The following is an 11741-nucleotide window of genomic DNA, read 5'->3' on the forward strand; positions in this document are numbered from 1 at the left end:
ATGTTACAGAATGTTCAGATCATAATTAAAACTTAAAAGATGATCATTTCTATTTTTGCTTAAACTGTATGATATTTGCATAGAAATATAATGCTATGGGCCAATTTTTTTCACTAATTAAGAATGCACACACAATTTTGCTCAAACACACTAATACCAATGTTAACACTCATAAATACCCCGTAAAGCAGGTTTCTGGTCAAAAGTGAAACAATATTTTGGTGAGAAGGGTGAGAAATGCTCATAATAATACAAGTTTAACATGAATATTGCTATTTCATCAAAACATGGCCAGTGAACTCCAGAAATTGGCTCAGCAGCATTGGTCCTTTTACCTCTTGAAGAATGTTTGAAGCTCTGAAGATGTCGCTCTTCCCAAACACATCGTGCCTCTTCAAGGAAACATTACAAAGGCTTCCACTGAACCTGAAATTCAACTTTTGCATAAGGTTGGTTCCCTATATTCCATCAAATATCAAGACAATGTTTTAAAAAAAAAAAATCCAACATAGCAAGTCCAACAGTATGGGCACTACAGGTTCGAACCTCTCTGGCCAGTGATTTGCATGTGGCCGTCTGATATAAAATAAACACCATAAGAGCCAACACTGCAAATGAGTTTGATTGCTATGACGGCTATTCGTTGAAATGCAGTATGCTACCAGGAAATATTTAGGTGTATTAGACTATTATACCAAACACATTTTGTACTGTAAACCATCATCGTTGGCAGAGTGAAGTTGTAACTTTAAGCATTAATCACCTGATATGACATCTGAACAGTAACACCATCTGGCAACGTTTGTGTGGTGAAAATAGAAAAACTGTGCAGGATGCTCAGTTGTGTAGCTCTTTATCTTGTATAGACTGTAATTTGTTGTAATTAACTTAATTTCCTGTTGGATGTAATAGATATTTCAGGTGAACCATGAAGTATTTTTTTCCATCCATTTTCTAAAAAAAATACCTTAACACTCTCAGTCTATGTCACAGTCTCACTTTATATGAATTGATCATAGCAACAACCAGAAGTAATTATTATATCATAAAAGGTCTATGATACACATAGAGACACACAAACATGATTTTCACAATTCTTGAATGCTTCATGTAAAATCTATCAGATGCGGTAAACAGATAATTAGTAACGAATAGGACAGGAGTAAAGTAATAATAAATCAATTATATCAAATTGTAAAATGTATTGTTATAAAATAAAAATAACCCGGATGTAGTATGTGAGTAGTCAACTATCCGCTTCCGGTTGTCACTGTCGAATCTGACCCCCGGCTTGAGATGAGCCCTACCGCTGTCTGAAGCTGAAGACATAATCATCGCTGGTCTAATTTCTGAAACGTAGGTTTCTGCGTTTGTTTTTTTAATAGTTTGTGTACTTGTGTTCTTGCTTCCACTTTATTTTCCGCACTTTTTCTGTGAGTGTGTCTTGTCAATAAGGCTGGCTAAAGGTAAGGTCAGCGCTTTCGTAGCCTTACAGCTAGTTAGCGTGTTAAGCTAACAAGCTAATCAAGAGTGAGTGAATGTGTGACTCTCCGCTAAAACAGCCATTTTCTAAAGACTAAATTAACCTTGGTAGATTACAATGCCATTATTTCACGGCGGGTAGAGTCAATAGTCACATAACAGTAGTTAGAAATAAGGGTGATAGAGAGCCACGATGTTAAGCTAGGTGGTCACATTTAGGTGGTTGCTAACATTAACCAGCATTACAGTCTCTGCTAGCTGACAGTGTGAACCGTTGGTGCTGCCCAACAGACGACATACAAACTGTCAAAGGAGCAGGTCGTTTTAAACCTTATGTTAAAAAGGTGGCTTAAATACAAATTTAATAAATTACCTGCTTTTCTCCAAAGGCAGAGACGGATTGAACAAAATATTTGCTGCATTAGTCATGGATGAATTTTGGGATAATGCTTTTCTTTTTGTATACCTACATACTAATATTTATAACAGAGTGATAACCAACCAAGAGTGAAAGATAACTTAAGGTAACTTAACCTGTGCCTTCTGTATGATTTCTAAGTGCTTTCTATGAACTTTCTCACATTATAGATAAGGTTGCTGTGTTCTTTTCGCACATTGCATCCAAAAAAATGATGCAGCTTTGCTATCTCTCCTGTCGGTTCCTTCATCACATGACTTCTGCTCTCCTTTCCCCAGGAGCCAGGGTGTCCCCCCTCTCCATGTGTAGTCCCTAATGGGCGGCTGGTCTCGCAGTGCCGTGCTGGAGCTGTACCGGGCGCTGCTCCGCGCAGGCCGTCACCTTCAGTACACCGACCGCAATTACTATCGCCGTGCCGTGGCTCGCGAGTTTCGCCGCTGCCAAGCCCTGACGATACCTGAAGATAAGGAGGACGCGCTGAGGAGGGGCCAGTTCTTCCTCAACAGCCGATTGGGTGGGCTTATGTAGGGGGGGAAGGGGTCCCGGGTCATCTGCAGGTGGTTTAAAGATCATCTGGAGGTGTATCACCCAGGTGGGTTTCAATATTCAATCAGTGTCTCTGAGCTAAGCAACAGAACAAAGTCCTTCTGTCTTACTCTCTGTCCTTGTCTCCTCTGTTTTCAGTGGTAAGATGGCGGGGGTGAACGGAGACCGCAAAGGGAAGAAAGATGACAATGGGATTGGCACAGCCATTGACTTCATGCTTTCCAATGCCAAGCTTGTGCTGGGAGTGGGAGGAGCGGCCATGCTCGGCATTGCGACGCTTGCTGTCAAAAGAGTAAGTGAGAGGTGATTTATCTCCAACGTTTCTTTATCTTCTCACCCTTCCACTCCCATGTGTGATGACGGGGGAGTAAAACGCTCTTACTTCAGCGTCCATACCGACGTGAACGATGTGCTCACAAGTCTTTGTTGTGCAGATGTATGACCGTGCCATAAGCGCGCCCACCAGCCCCACCAATATCGAGCCGACGGGAAAGAGAAGCTGGGAGGAGCCCGCCTGGATGGGTTCGTCACCACGGGTACTCAACCATGACATGAAGTCCACGGTTAGCAGGTCTCTACAGTCTCTGCCCACTTCCTCACATGCTTTTGAACCAGGTGAGGAAACATGTTTTTACCATGTTGTATCATGCAGTATTGACATGCCTGTTTTGTGGTTTCGACTTTCAGCCAGCTGTCATTTTAATTTGTTGACAGACAACCTATCTGGAGGATTCTTGCTCTTCCTTTACAGTGGGTGTCGGCTCCTTGTAGCACAGTTGTTAGTCAGCTAGATGTTATACTTTCTCAAATACTGTAGAAGCCCCTTAATTTAGTATTTGACAAACAACAACAAACCCATGCCTCTCATGTCTTTTTTCAACTTTGCCCACTACCTCCTTTTTCAAAAACTTTCAATCGCTTCTAATCTCCTCAGACTGTCTGCGGAGGGCTGTGGGTCGAGCTGCTGTGGGAGGCAGCGGCGCCACTCAGTCAGACCTGCAGCGGGCCCGAATGCGTCTGTCCCTGCAGGAACATCTGTGGGTGTTCTACCAAAATAACGTTAACATCCCGACCGAGGAGCAGGCTGTGGCACGGAGGGCTGCTTTGGACATCTGTGCCGAACTCAGAGTGTTCCTCCACGCCAAACTGCCCGACATGCCTCTCAGAGAGATGTACCTGAGTGGCAGTCTGTATGATGACCTGCAGGTAAGAGGCTACTTACATTTGATCCTACTTTTTAGACAAAAGAATCTTAATTTCAACTGTCATTTGATAGTTGCGTCACTTTGAGAAAGCATTTGGTTTGTAAAAATCTTCAGCCGCCCATGCTTTTCTCTGCTTTATCCCCTTTCTTCCATCCTCTTAGGTGGTGACAGCAGACCACGCCCAGCTCATGGTGCCTCTCATCTTGGAGAAGAACCTGTGGTCGTCCATCCCCGGGGAGGACACCATCATGAATGTTCCGGGTTTCTGGCTCGTCCGCAGGGAGAATCTGGAGTATTTCCCGCGGAGCAGCAGCTACTGGGACCGATGCATGGTCGGAGGCTACCTCTCCCCTAAATCGGTCCTCGAGGTCTTTGACAAGCTTGTGGCCGGCTCCATCAACTGGCCAGCTATAGGGAGTGTCCTTGACTACATCATTCGTCCTGTGGTTCCCTCAGAAACACTGACCCTGGAGGTGCAGTACGAGACGGACCGAAAACTGTACGTGGACTTCCTACCGTTACTCGTGATGGAGGACGGAACCTCGCTGATCGCTAAACCGCACCGACTTGCCGCAGAGCGGCACGAAAACCTGTGGCGGCAGAGCTTCCGCGTGGCTGAGACGGCGAGACTCAGGGCCCTGGACCAGGAGGACGGAGGCTGCCGATGCGCCTGCCTGAAGCTGGCGAAGGCCGTGTGCAAGCTCAACCCCGCCCTGAACCGGCTCAACGCCAGCCAGCTCACCAACGCCATCTTGTTGCTTTGCGAAAAAGAAGGCGACTGGACCCAGGAGGCGCTGGCCGACCGCTTCATGCAGCTACTCCGAGCACTAGTGGGACATCTAGAGTCGGGGAGGCTGCTGTGCGCCCTCAGCCCTAAAGTTAACTTATTCTGTGAGCTGACTGAACAGGAAGTGGACGAGCTGGGGTACACGCTCTACTGCGCCCTCTCGGATCCCGAGGGGCTGCTGAGAACTGCCGTGGCCCAGCCGCCCCATCCCTGACAACCTTGTGCAAGAACGGCACTACACAGCAACGCGGCTTTGAAACGTCAACCACTGTTTTGTGGGCAATCGTGACCTCGAGCCATAATGAGGTTTCTGGGGAGAAAAAAAACAACAACAACAGCAGCAGCATGGAATCATCCTCGGCCTCTTCAGTCTTAAATGCCGTCAGTGAGAAAGTGTGACATACACACACACACACACACACACACACACACACACACACACACACACACACACACACAGAGAGTAGCAGTTACTTAGTCTTGAGATTCGCGTGAGCCTTGACTTAAAAGCTACATGTGGTGTGATCATGCAAATACTATTTTAATCTTTTGAAAGTGAAGGCCCATGGGACTTCGTGGCTCTCACTAAAGCCATTGTATTAATGAAGTTAAGGTTAGACGTGCTGTCGGGTTCTAAAGAGCTGCATTGGTTGGTCCGTATCCAAATGTACGCCTGCATCATCTCTGAGCTCTTTTTAACCTGTTGGAGAGGGTTTGCAGGACAGACATGTCCAATGCAGTTAAATGTCTTTTACTCTGTTTTGAGATGGGTCCAAGCCACTGTGTCGAGGGATAGGGTGTGACGTTGATTGTGTGTATGCCAACCTAAAAGCTAATAAATTGTTGATCAGCCCAAAGAGACACGTTAACTGTCTTTTCATGCTCCTTTTTTGTTACCACACTTAATATGAAATACTGCTAGAGTTCAGTTTGAAATGAAGCTGTCTGAATAACTTCATTAATACAGTGGCTGCGTGCAGAATGTACGCTGCCCATGTTTCCAGGGATCTTTTGAAAACAAACGGGCTGTGATGGGAATGTGTGCGGCTTGCATGTGTTATCTACCTGATCTAGAAATCAAACCGGTGGATATACAATGAGTTGTATGTTGTGTATTTGTAATATTTCTCACCGTTCAACTATGTATCGGATGTAGAGTTCGGAACGTGCTACCATTTATGGAAACGTCAAATGTCTGATTTGTCCGTGATCATGACATTTGAACAATACAGACAGCGCCACCATTTTCTCGCACACTTATTTTGTCGAGAACGGAAAAAGATCTTCATGTGACTGTCCATCTAATACAGAGCTGCTCTTTGTTTATGAAAAAGAGGTTCTTCAGTCTCACATTTGTTGCTTTGGTGCACGGGTCTAATATGCTTTATCTTGTTTAAAGAAAAAATCTTTTACGACCTCCGTCACGGGTTATTTTGCACTGTCAAATGTTCGTAAGTTTAAAAATTGTCTCAGTAGGACCTTCTGAAAGTGCTTTTGTCTCCTGGTTTTTGCTTTAATTTCAATGTTAGTTCCTCTCTTTCCCTCAAGGTCATTTCTTTCAGTATTGACGGGACACTTCATTTTTTTAGTGTCTGTCTCTCACAGCGGTTACCAACAACACACTTCTGTAACCATGGTAATAACTCAGTATTCCTCTCAATATTAACTTCCTGGCCTGATTGCAGTGAGAGCACGGAGCTCGTTACCTCTGTAGTTTGTTACCTGTGTCTCTGTGTGCACACCTGTTCCCGTCCACATTAAACTTGAGTCATGCATAGGTGCCCTGTCTGTCTGGAGCAGGTACCCAGACACGGATTAGTGCCGTAAGCGAGGCCTCGACACACAGGACGTTGTGGCCCTGCACATTAAGTGCTTGGCACCAACAACATGAGCCGTGGTGGTGATCACTACGTGTATTCTTAGATTACAGGTGCTAACCTCTCTGAGGATCTGTGAGTAGATCCCTCTCAATCAGATCACGATCTCAGTTATATAAAAGCAGCTTCGGTGCAGGAGACAATAGGTGGAGTCACTTCAACAATAGCTGCCAGACTGTCTCTTTAAATGAATAACCCGAAACATGTCCAGAATAACCACGCGGTTGCTCTTTGTTCTCACCTCTAGCCTTAGAATGAAAATGAAATGCAGTGATATGGAGCAAGTGTCCCCTCAGTTTGTGTAGTGTTCAATACGGAGGGATTTGTTTATAGTCCTGTTGTACATTCAGTTAAACAATAATCATCCAGATAACGGAGAAGCGGGTGACTATTTTTGTATTTATTGTACATTTGTAACCAAAATAAGAGCAGACTATTTATTTGCATACATTCAACATGTAAAGCGTCACTTATTGTGCTTTATTAAGTGCTTTGTTGTGGATGTACTAATCTAAAGTGAATCCACAGAAGCTCTTTGTTTGCATGAACTAGGTCTTCCTCTGCAGACCTAGTTTATGCTACAAATCACTGCTGTGCTGAAGGGAGGACATTCACTGTGCCACATTTCTGTTGTAAGACAAAAACCCAAAGTAGATCACTACCTCTACCTTGTGGGCTTCATACTAGCCATAGTCTGTTGCATGCTGTGTATTCTTCCCCAGCTTTTTTTTTTTTTTTTTCCCAGTTCAGCTCTGGAGTTGAACCTTGCAGCACTTTGTTTACTTCATTAAATGTTAAGTTACATTCTGTAGGTTTATCTGTGCTTGATTTCATTTATAAGGATTGAGTGTGAAAGACTTACTGTTACATGATGAAAGATCAGTCTAAACAAATCCATTCAAAGTTTGACAAATCAAGTTTTATTCAGGGTTATTTGGTATAAAATGCACATAGTTGAGATATCACCAATGTACAAAAGCAACCCCAATTATATCCATCATTAGACATCGGCAACTGGAAATGTGGGACTGTTAGGAATGAAACAAAACTCCATCCCAAAACTTAAATTGCATTTGTTCTGCTCAAGCATCTACATCACAAAAAGTAAAAACGGCACAAATACGTCGAAATGCATCAGTCTGATTAAATCAAAAGCAGCTTCAGAGGAGTGCAAGAAATGAGTTAAGCAGTTCAATAAGAACTCTGTTCACAGAACATCCTCCCTCCTTGCTAAATGTGTGGAGATGAATATTATTGTAGCATCCATACTTCATCCAGCAGACGAAGCCAGGTTCTTCAGTGATCAACAGAAACCATTCAATGCTTTAAATTGCTGGAAATGAAATAACGTTTATGAAAATCAAATACTGCTAGAAACGAGAACTGCAACATATTTCACACGGTGTTCAGTGAACTACTTGGCCGGGGCAAACCCCACACGATCGGCGGCCCTGTCGAACACGGTGTAGTACTTCCCGATGAACACGTCTCCCAGGATCCACAGGGGCCCGGCGGGGGGCGGGATGTCCATGGCCATGAAGCCTGACAGACAGATCGGTGAACCCATCTGAGACTCCTGCAGCAAAGAGGAGAAAGACATTCGTTTCATTTTTACAAAAGTAAAAGATTGGGTCACACGTTTAACCCAAGTCTGTCTCAATACACCAAGGAGATATATATAATGCAGATCAATACATCAAGCTCATGCCCTAAAACTTAATTATATAATGAGACAAACAAAACATTTAAAAAAGCAAAGGCTGGCAATGTTCTATAGCTGTTATCAAATCCCATGAAGTGCTTTAACCCGTCTAAAAATACTGTACAACTTCCCCATCCCGTGTCAGCCCCAACCCAAATGTGTTCCTACTGAAGTAACTTTTAAAATGTGTCAAACAGGAGTAAATAACTTTTGTTGGGGACTAATTGTAGCTACAGATTTGTGCGCTAGCGTCTGTTGAATTGTCTCACAATGAAGTACAACTCCCATGTTCGTCAATTAAGGGACACATCACACTGTAACGCTGTGACTCATTGACGTGTTTTGCAATAAACAGTGGACGTCTATGGCTCAGAAGAATAAGCCGTCGTCTTTCGCTACACAACCACTTGTTGTAAAAGGATCAATGAATGTATTGTTGGTTTTAGTAACTAAACACCTTTTAATTGGTTTAAATAACCGGCAGTGACTAAATTTAAAAAAGGTCATCCGTGAGTGAATCTACCTTCATGATATAATCCTCTCCAGTCAGGTTAAACATCTTCCCTCCAATGTTGAAGGTGATGGCGGGGAGGGATGGGATCCTCTTACAGTCGATCCAGTACTAGAGCAGAGGGAGAGGACAACATGCTGGAATGATCTCAAGAGGCCCAAAAAACCCCAAAGTGAGCGAGAGCTCCACTGACGGTTTCTAAAAGTCACATCTGGGATACAAGAACATCATAGCTTTGTTATGCGTCAGCTCTACCTCTCCCATCAGCAGGGGCAGAGCTCCGATGGCTTTGTGCAGCGCTCTGACTTCCTCCACAGGACCTACAATTAAAGATGTTCCCGTGTCGACAATAGCCTGGCAACCGGCTTTGCAGACAGTCAGCTGGTCGCCAACATCAACTCTGCAAGGCAGGGCGGGGCAGACGGACAAAATGTACAAGTTGTTTACAACACCTGCTAAGAAATATGTTGCCGTGCAGCTTGTAAGAGCAAGAGAACACTCATTTAAACTATATTATAATAAGTGAACATTTTCATGCGTCATGACTGCAGTAGAAAAGTATTAGACATTAAAGAATATATGACAGGAGCCTTTCATGGTGTGGTAGTTTGAGAGGCCTCACAGTCATTCACACTGGGCATGCTTTATGTGAGGAGGCTCCCAGTTAGAATACTATTTTCAGTTACAAGTTACTTCATTACTCCAGTTCCCTATTATTATTATTATTATTATTATTATTATTATTATTATTATTATTATTATTATCATCATCATCATCATAAACAACAACAACAACAACAACAACAACAACAACAACGGGTTCTTTCTCACCCGCTCACTTGGATCTGCCAGTAGGCCTTTCGGGTGACGTTGACATAGTGCAGGTCTCCGGTGTAGTACTGGGGGTCTGTCCCACCCAGCACCAGCTCTCCTCCTACTGCTGCTTTTGGGTCTCTAAGAGACGGGGGTGGACATACATGACTTCCTGCGTAAACAACAAACACCCTCATGTGCCAACTAGTTTCACATCTGTGAAAAAACCCACAGTTGTTGAATTAACAACTGGCGGCAGCCGTGACGCACCACAAGGTCTCTCTGACCAACAGTTAAACCAAAACACAAGGCAGCGATTACAATATTATTATTATTATTAATATAATTTCGAGCCTGTTCTTCCGTGCTGCTTCTGTCGGACACCAACCTGCTGATGTAGAAAGAGAAAATGTTCTGGGGCAGCAGCTTGGCTGCCATGGCCGTGTCAAACACCGGGGTGACTTTAGCTACTGATATGGAGGGGTAGGCCATGCCCAAGACCCCGTCGAACCGGGCCACTGCGAATGTGATGCCAGGCTGCTTCACCGCTTCACCAAACTGCTGGCTAGGAACAGACATCCCTGCAATCTGCAAGGAGAGACGCCAATGCGAATGGCAAAAAAACAGAAGTCTTTTAATGAACTGATAGGAACGGCGTGACCGCTATAATTGAGGAATGCCGTTAAACAGAAGAGGTCATGTGAGTGAGTGTTTTTCAAACTCACAGAGACGGTGTCTCCACTGATGAAGCCAGACAAGCTGCCTCGGCCGTACCGGATGGAGAACGCTGTGCCGTTCTTGACGAATGTGTTTGACTTCTTGGAGTTGTAGCGATGGTGAATCCCTAACGAGAGAGGACAATCGGTCAACAATTATATTCTACAGCATTTGTGGATTCAGTACACAAAATTTTTTACCTTTTACATGTATTTGGGGTTACAACTTTTTATTTACATCAGAATGTTTAAAGTTTAAAAGTTTTAAAGTCTATTTGTTAAGTCTATTTGTTACACTGAATAATCAATTCAGCTATAAATAATGCAGTTAATTATCATTAATAGAACTCTAAAGGAATTAAAAAGAAGAAGTAGTGTGATATTTTAGTCACTACTTCTTGGTAAATACAGCAAGCATCTTCCAGGGGGCGTGGCCAACAGATACTCCGATAGCTGTCAGGCTGAAAGAGTCACTCACAGCAGGCCAAGTCAAAGAAGGAGCAGTGGATGGAGGGCACCCAGAGGTTGGAGGAGCCGGTGTCAAACAGCACAGTGAAGTCCTGCGGGGGGGTGCCGATGCTGATCACCCCGTAGTACTGGGCCTGAGGAGACAGTGGATAAACGCTGAGATCTGCAGCAGAAGACATTCAACCAAAAGCATGCACAGCTGTAACTAATACAAAGTTTTTGATCCGTGTTGTCCACTCTGTTATTTAAAGTCAGAGGCATGATGGAAACCTACGATACCGGGGATGTCTAAATCTAATACCTCCATCATTCCCACTCGCTCACTATGAACCTCAGTGACGTTCTGCTGACATCAGGGCTTTATCTGCTATTTCAAGTAGAAGACATACGTCCATGAAGTTGGTCAGCCTCTCTGCGGGCACAGCGGGGGAGGTGGAGGTGTCCGGCGCTCCGGTGCTCCTCGCTGAAGCCCGGAGCTCCTCCACAGACATCCCATTGTCGCTCATCAGGCGGCGCAGGCTCCTGGTTTTATGAAGTGGCACTCTGCAGATGAGGAAAAGGTAATTATTTAATTAAATACTTCGGGCGCGACCACGCGCGCGCGTGTGTGTGTGTGTGTAAGAGTGCTTCCTGGTACAAGAGCGCGACCGCTTTTAATTTCACGCGAAGTTTGTAACGGTTTAAACTGCAGAGCCGACATCATCTCACGTGCACTAGAGCCATTATTGCAGGTGAATACTTATAAAACGTAATTGGAAACACGTGGGGCTAACGTTACCAGAGAACACAACAAGGAAGTTATCACACGCGCGCGCAAACATTAACTTGCATTCAACGAAGACCGCTTGTCTGCTGCTATGAAATGTTGCCAAAATATCAGCTGATAAAAGGTATTTACCTGAATATGGCGGCGCTTTGTGTTATCAGCAGCGCCCCGATTAAACTAAATATCCTCAGGCGTGTCATTTCTGTCCTCGTAGAAATAACACACACTTTTGTAATGTTTCTGGCACTAACGAGCGCACCAACTCACAGGTCTCAGCTGACGCAGAACGCTAAGTGAAAGCCCTTCGGCAAAGTCCGCCTTTACTCGGTTTCCTCCGTTTTGTGGCGCAGCGATTGGAGGAAAAATAATCAGTGAGGCGCTCCTATTGGTGGAACAAGATGGACATCATCCCGCATTACAGACCGGTGGACTAGGGCTCTAGTGGTCACG

The 11741-nt window shown here is 44.4% G+C and overlaps 3 protein-coding genes across 3 annotated transcripts; 2 read left to right on the forward strand and 1 right to left on the reverse strand.

The window, feature by feature from the left end:
- The first annotated feature begins 1270 nt into the window (after positions 1 to 1270).
- Positions 1271 to 2428, forward strand: LOC137878117 (mitochondrial ribosome and complex I assembly factor AltMIEF1-like). Its single transcript, XM_068718235.1, has 2 exons — positions 1271 to 1356; positions 2179 to 2428. The coding sequence occupies exon 2, from the start codon at positions 2216 to 2218 to the stop codon at positions 2426 to 2428; it is 213 nt and encodes a 70-aa protein (XP_068574336.1). The 5' UTR covers positions 1271 to 1356; positions 2179 to 2215.
- Positions 2429 to 2591: 163 nt separating this feature from the next.
- On the forward strand, positions 2592 to 5311 carry mief1 (mitochondrial elongation factor 1). Its single transcript, XM_068718232.1, has 4 exons — positions 2592 to 2738; positions 2881 to 3061; positions 3381 to 3652; positions 3813 to 5311. Exons 1-4 carry the CDS (start codon positions 2592 to 2594, stop codon positions 4650 to 4652), a joined length of 1440 nt encoding a protein of 479 aa, XP_068574333.1. The 3' UTR covers positions 4653 to 5311.
- Positions 5312 to 7212: 1901 nt separating this feature from the next.
- On the reverse strand, positions 7213 to 11588 carry napsa (napsin A aspartic peptidase). Its single transcript, XM_068718234.1, has 9 exons — positions 11424 to 11588; positions 10915 to 11068; positions 10536 to 10659; positions 10067 to 10185; positions 9730 to 9929; positions 9360 to 9482; positions 8784 to 8928; positions 8541 to 8639; positions 7213 to 7891 (listed from the first exon to the last, which is right to left on the reverse strand). The coding sequence occupies exons 1-9, from the start codon at positions 11489 to 11491 to the stop codon at positions 7730 to 7732; spliced, it is 1194 nt and encodes a 397-aa protein (XP_068574335.1). The 5' UTR covers positions 11492 to 11588; the 3' UTR covers positions 7213 to 7729.
- Between the last annotated feature and the right edge of the window lie 153 nt (positions 11589 to 11741).

The sequence above is a fragment of the Cebidichthys violaceus genome, unplaced genomic scaffold, assembly GCF_023349555.1.
Source record: "Cebidichthys violaceus isolate CVI_PGR_0920_01 unplaced genomic scaffold, fCebVio1.0.p SCAF_23, whole genome shotgun sequence".
Taxonomy (NCBI): Eukaryota; Metazoa; Chordata; class Actinopteri; order Perciformes; family Stichaeidae; genus Cebidichthys; species Cebidichthys violaceus.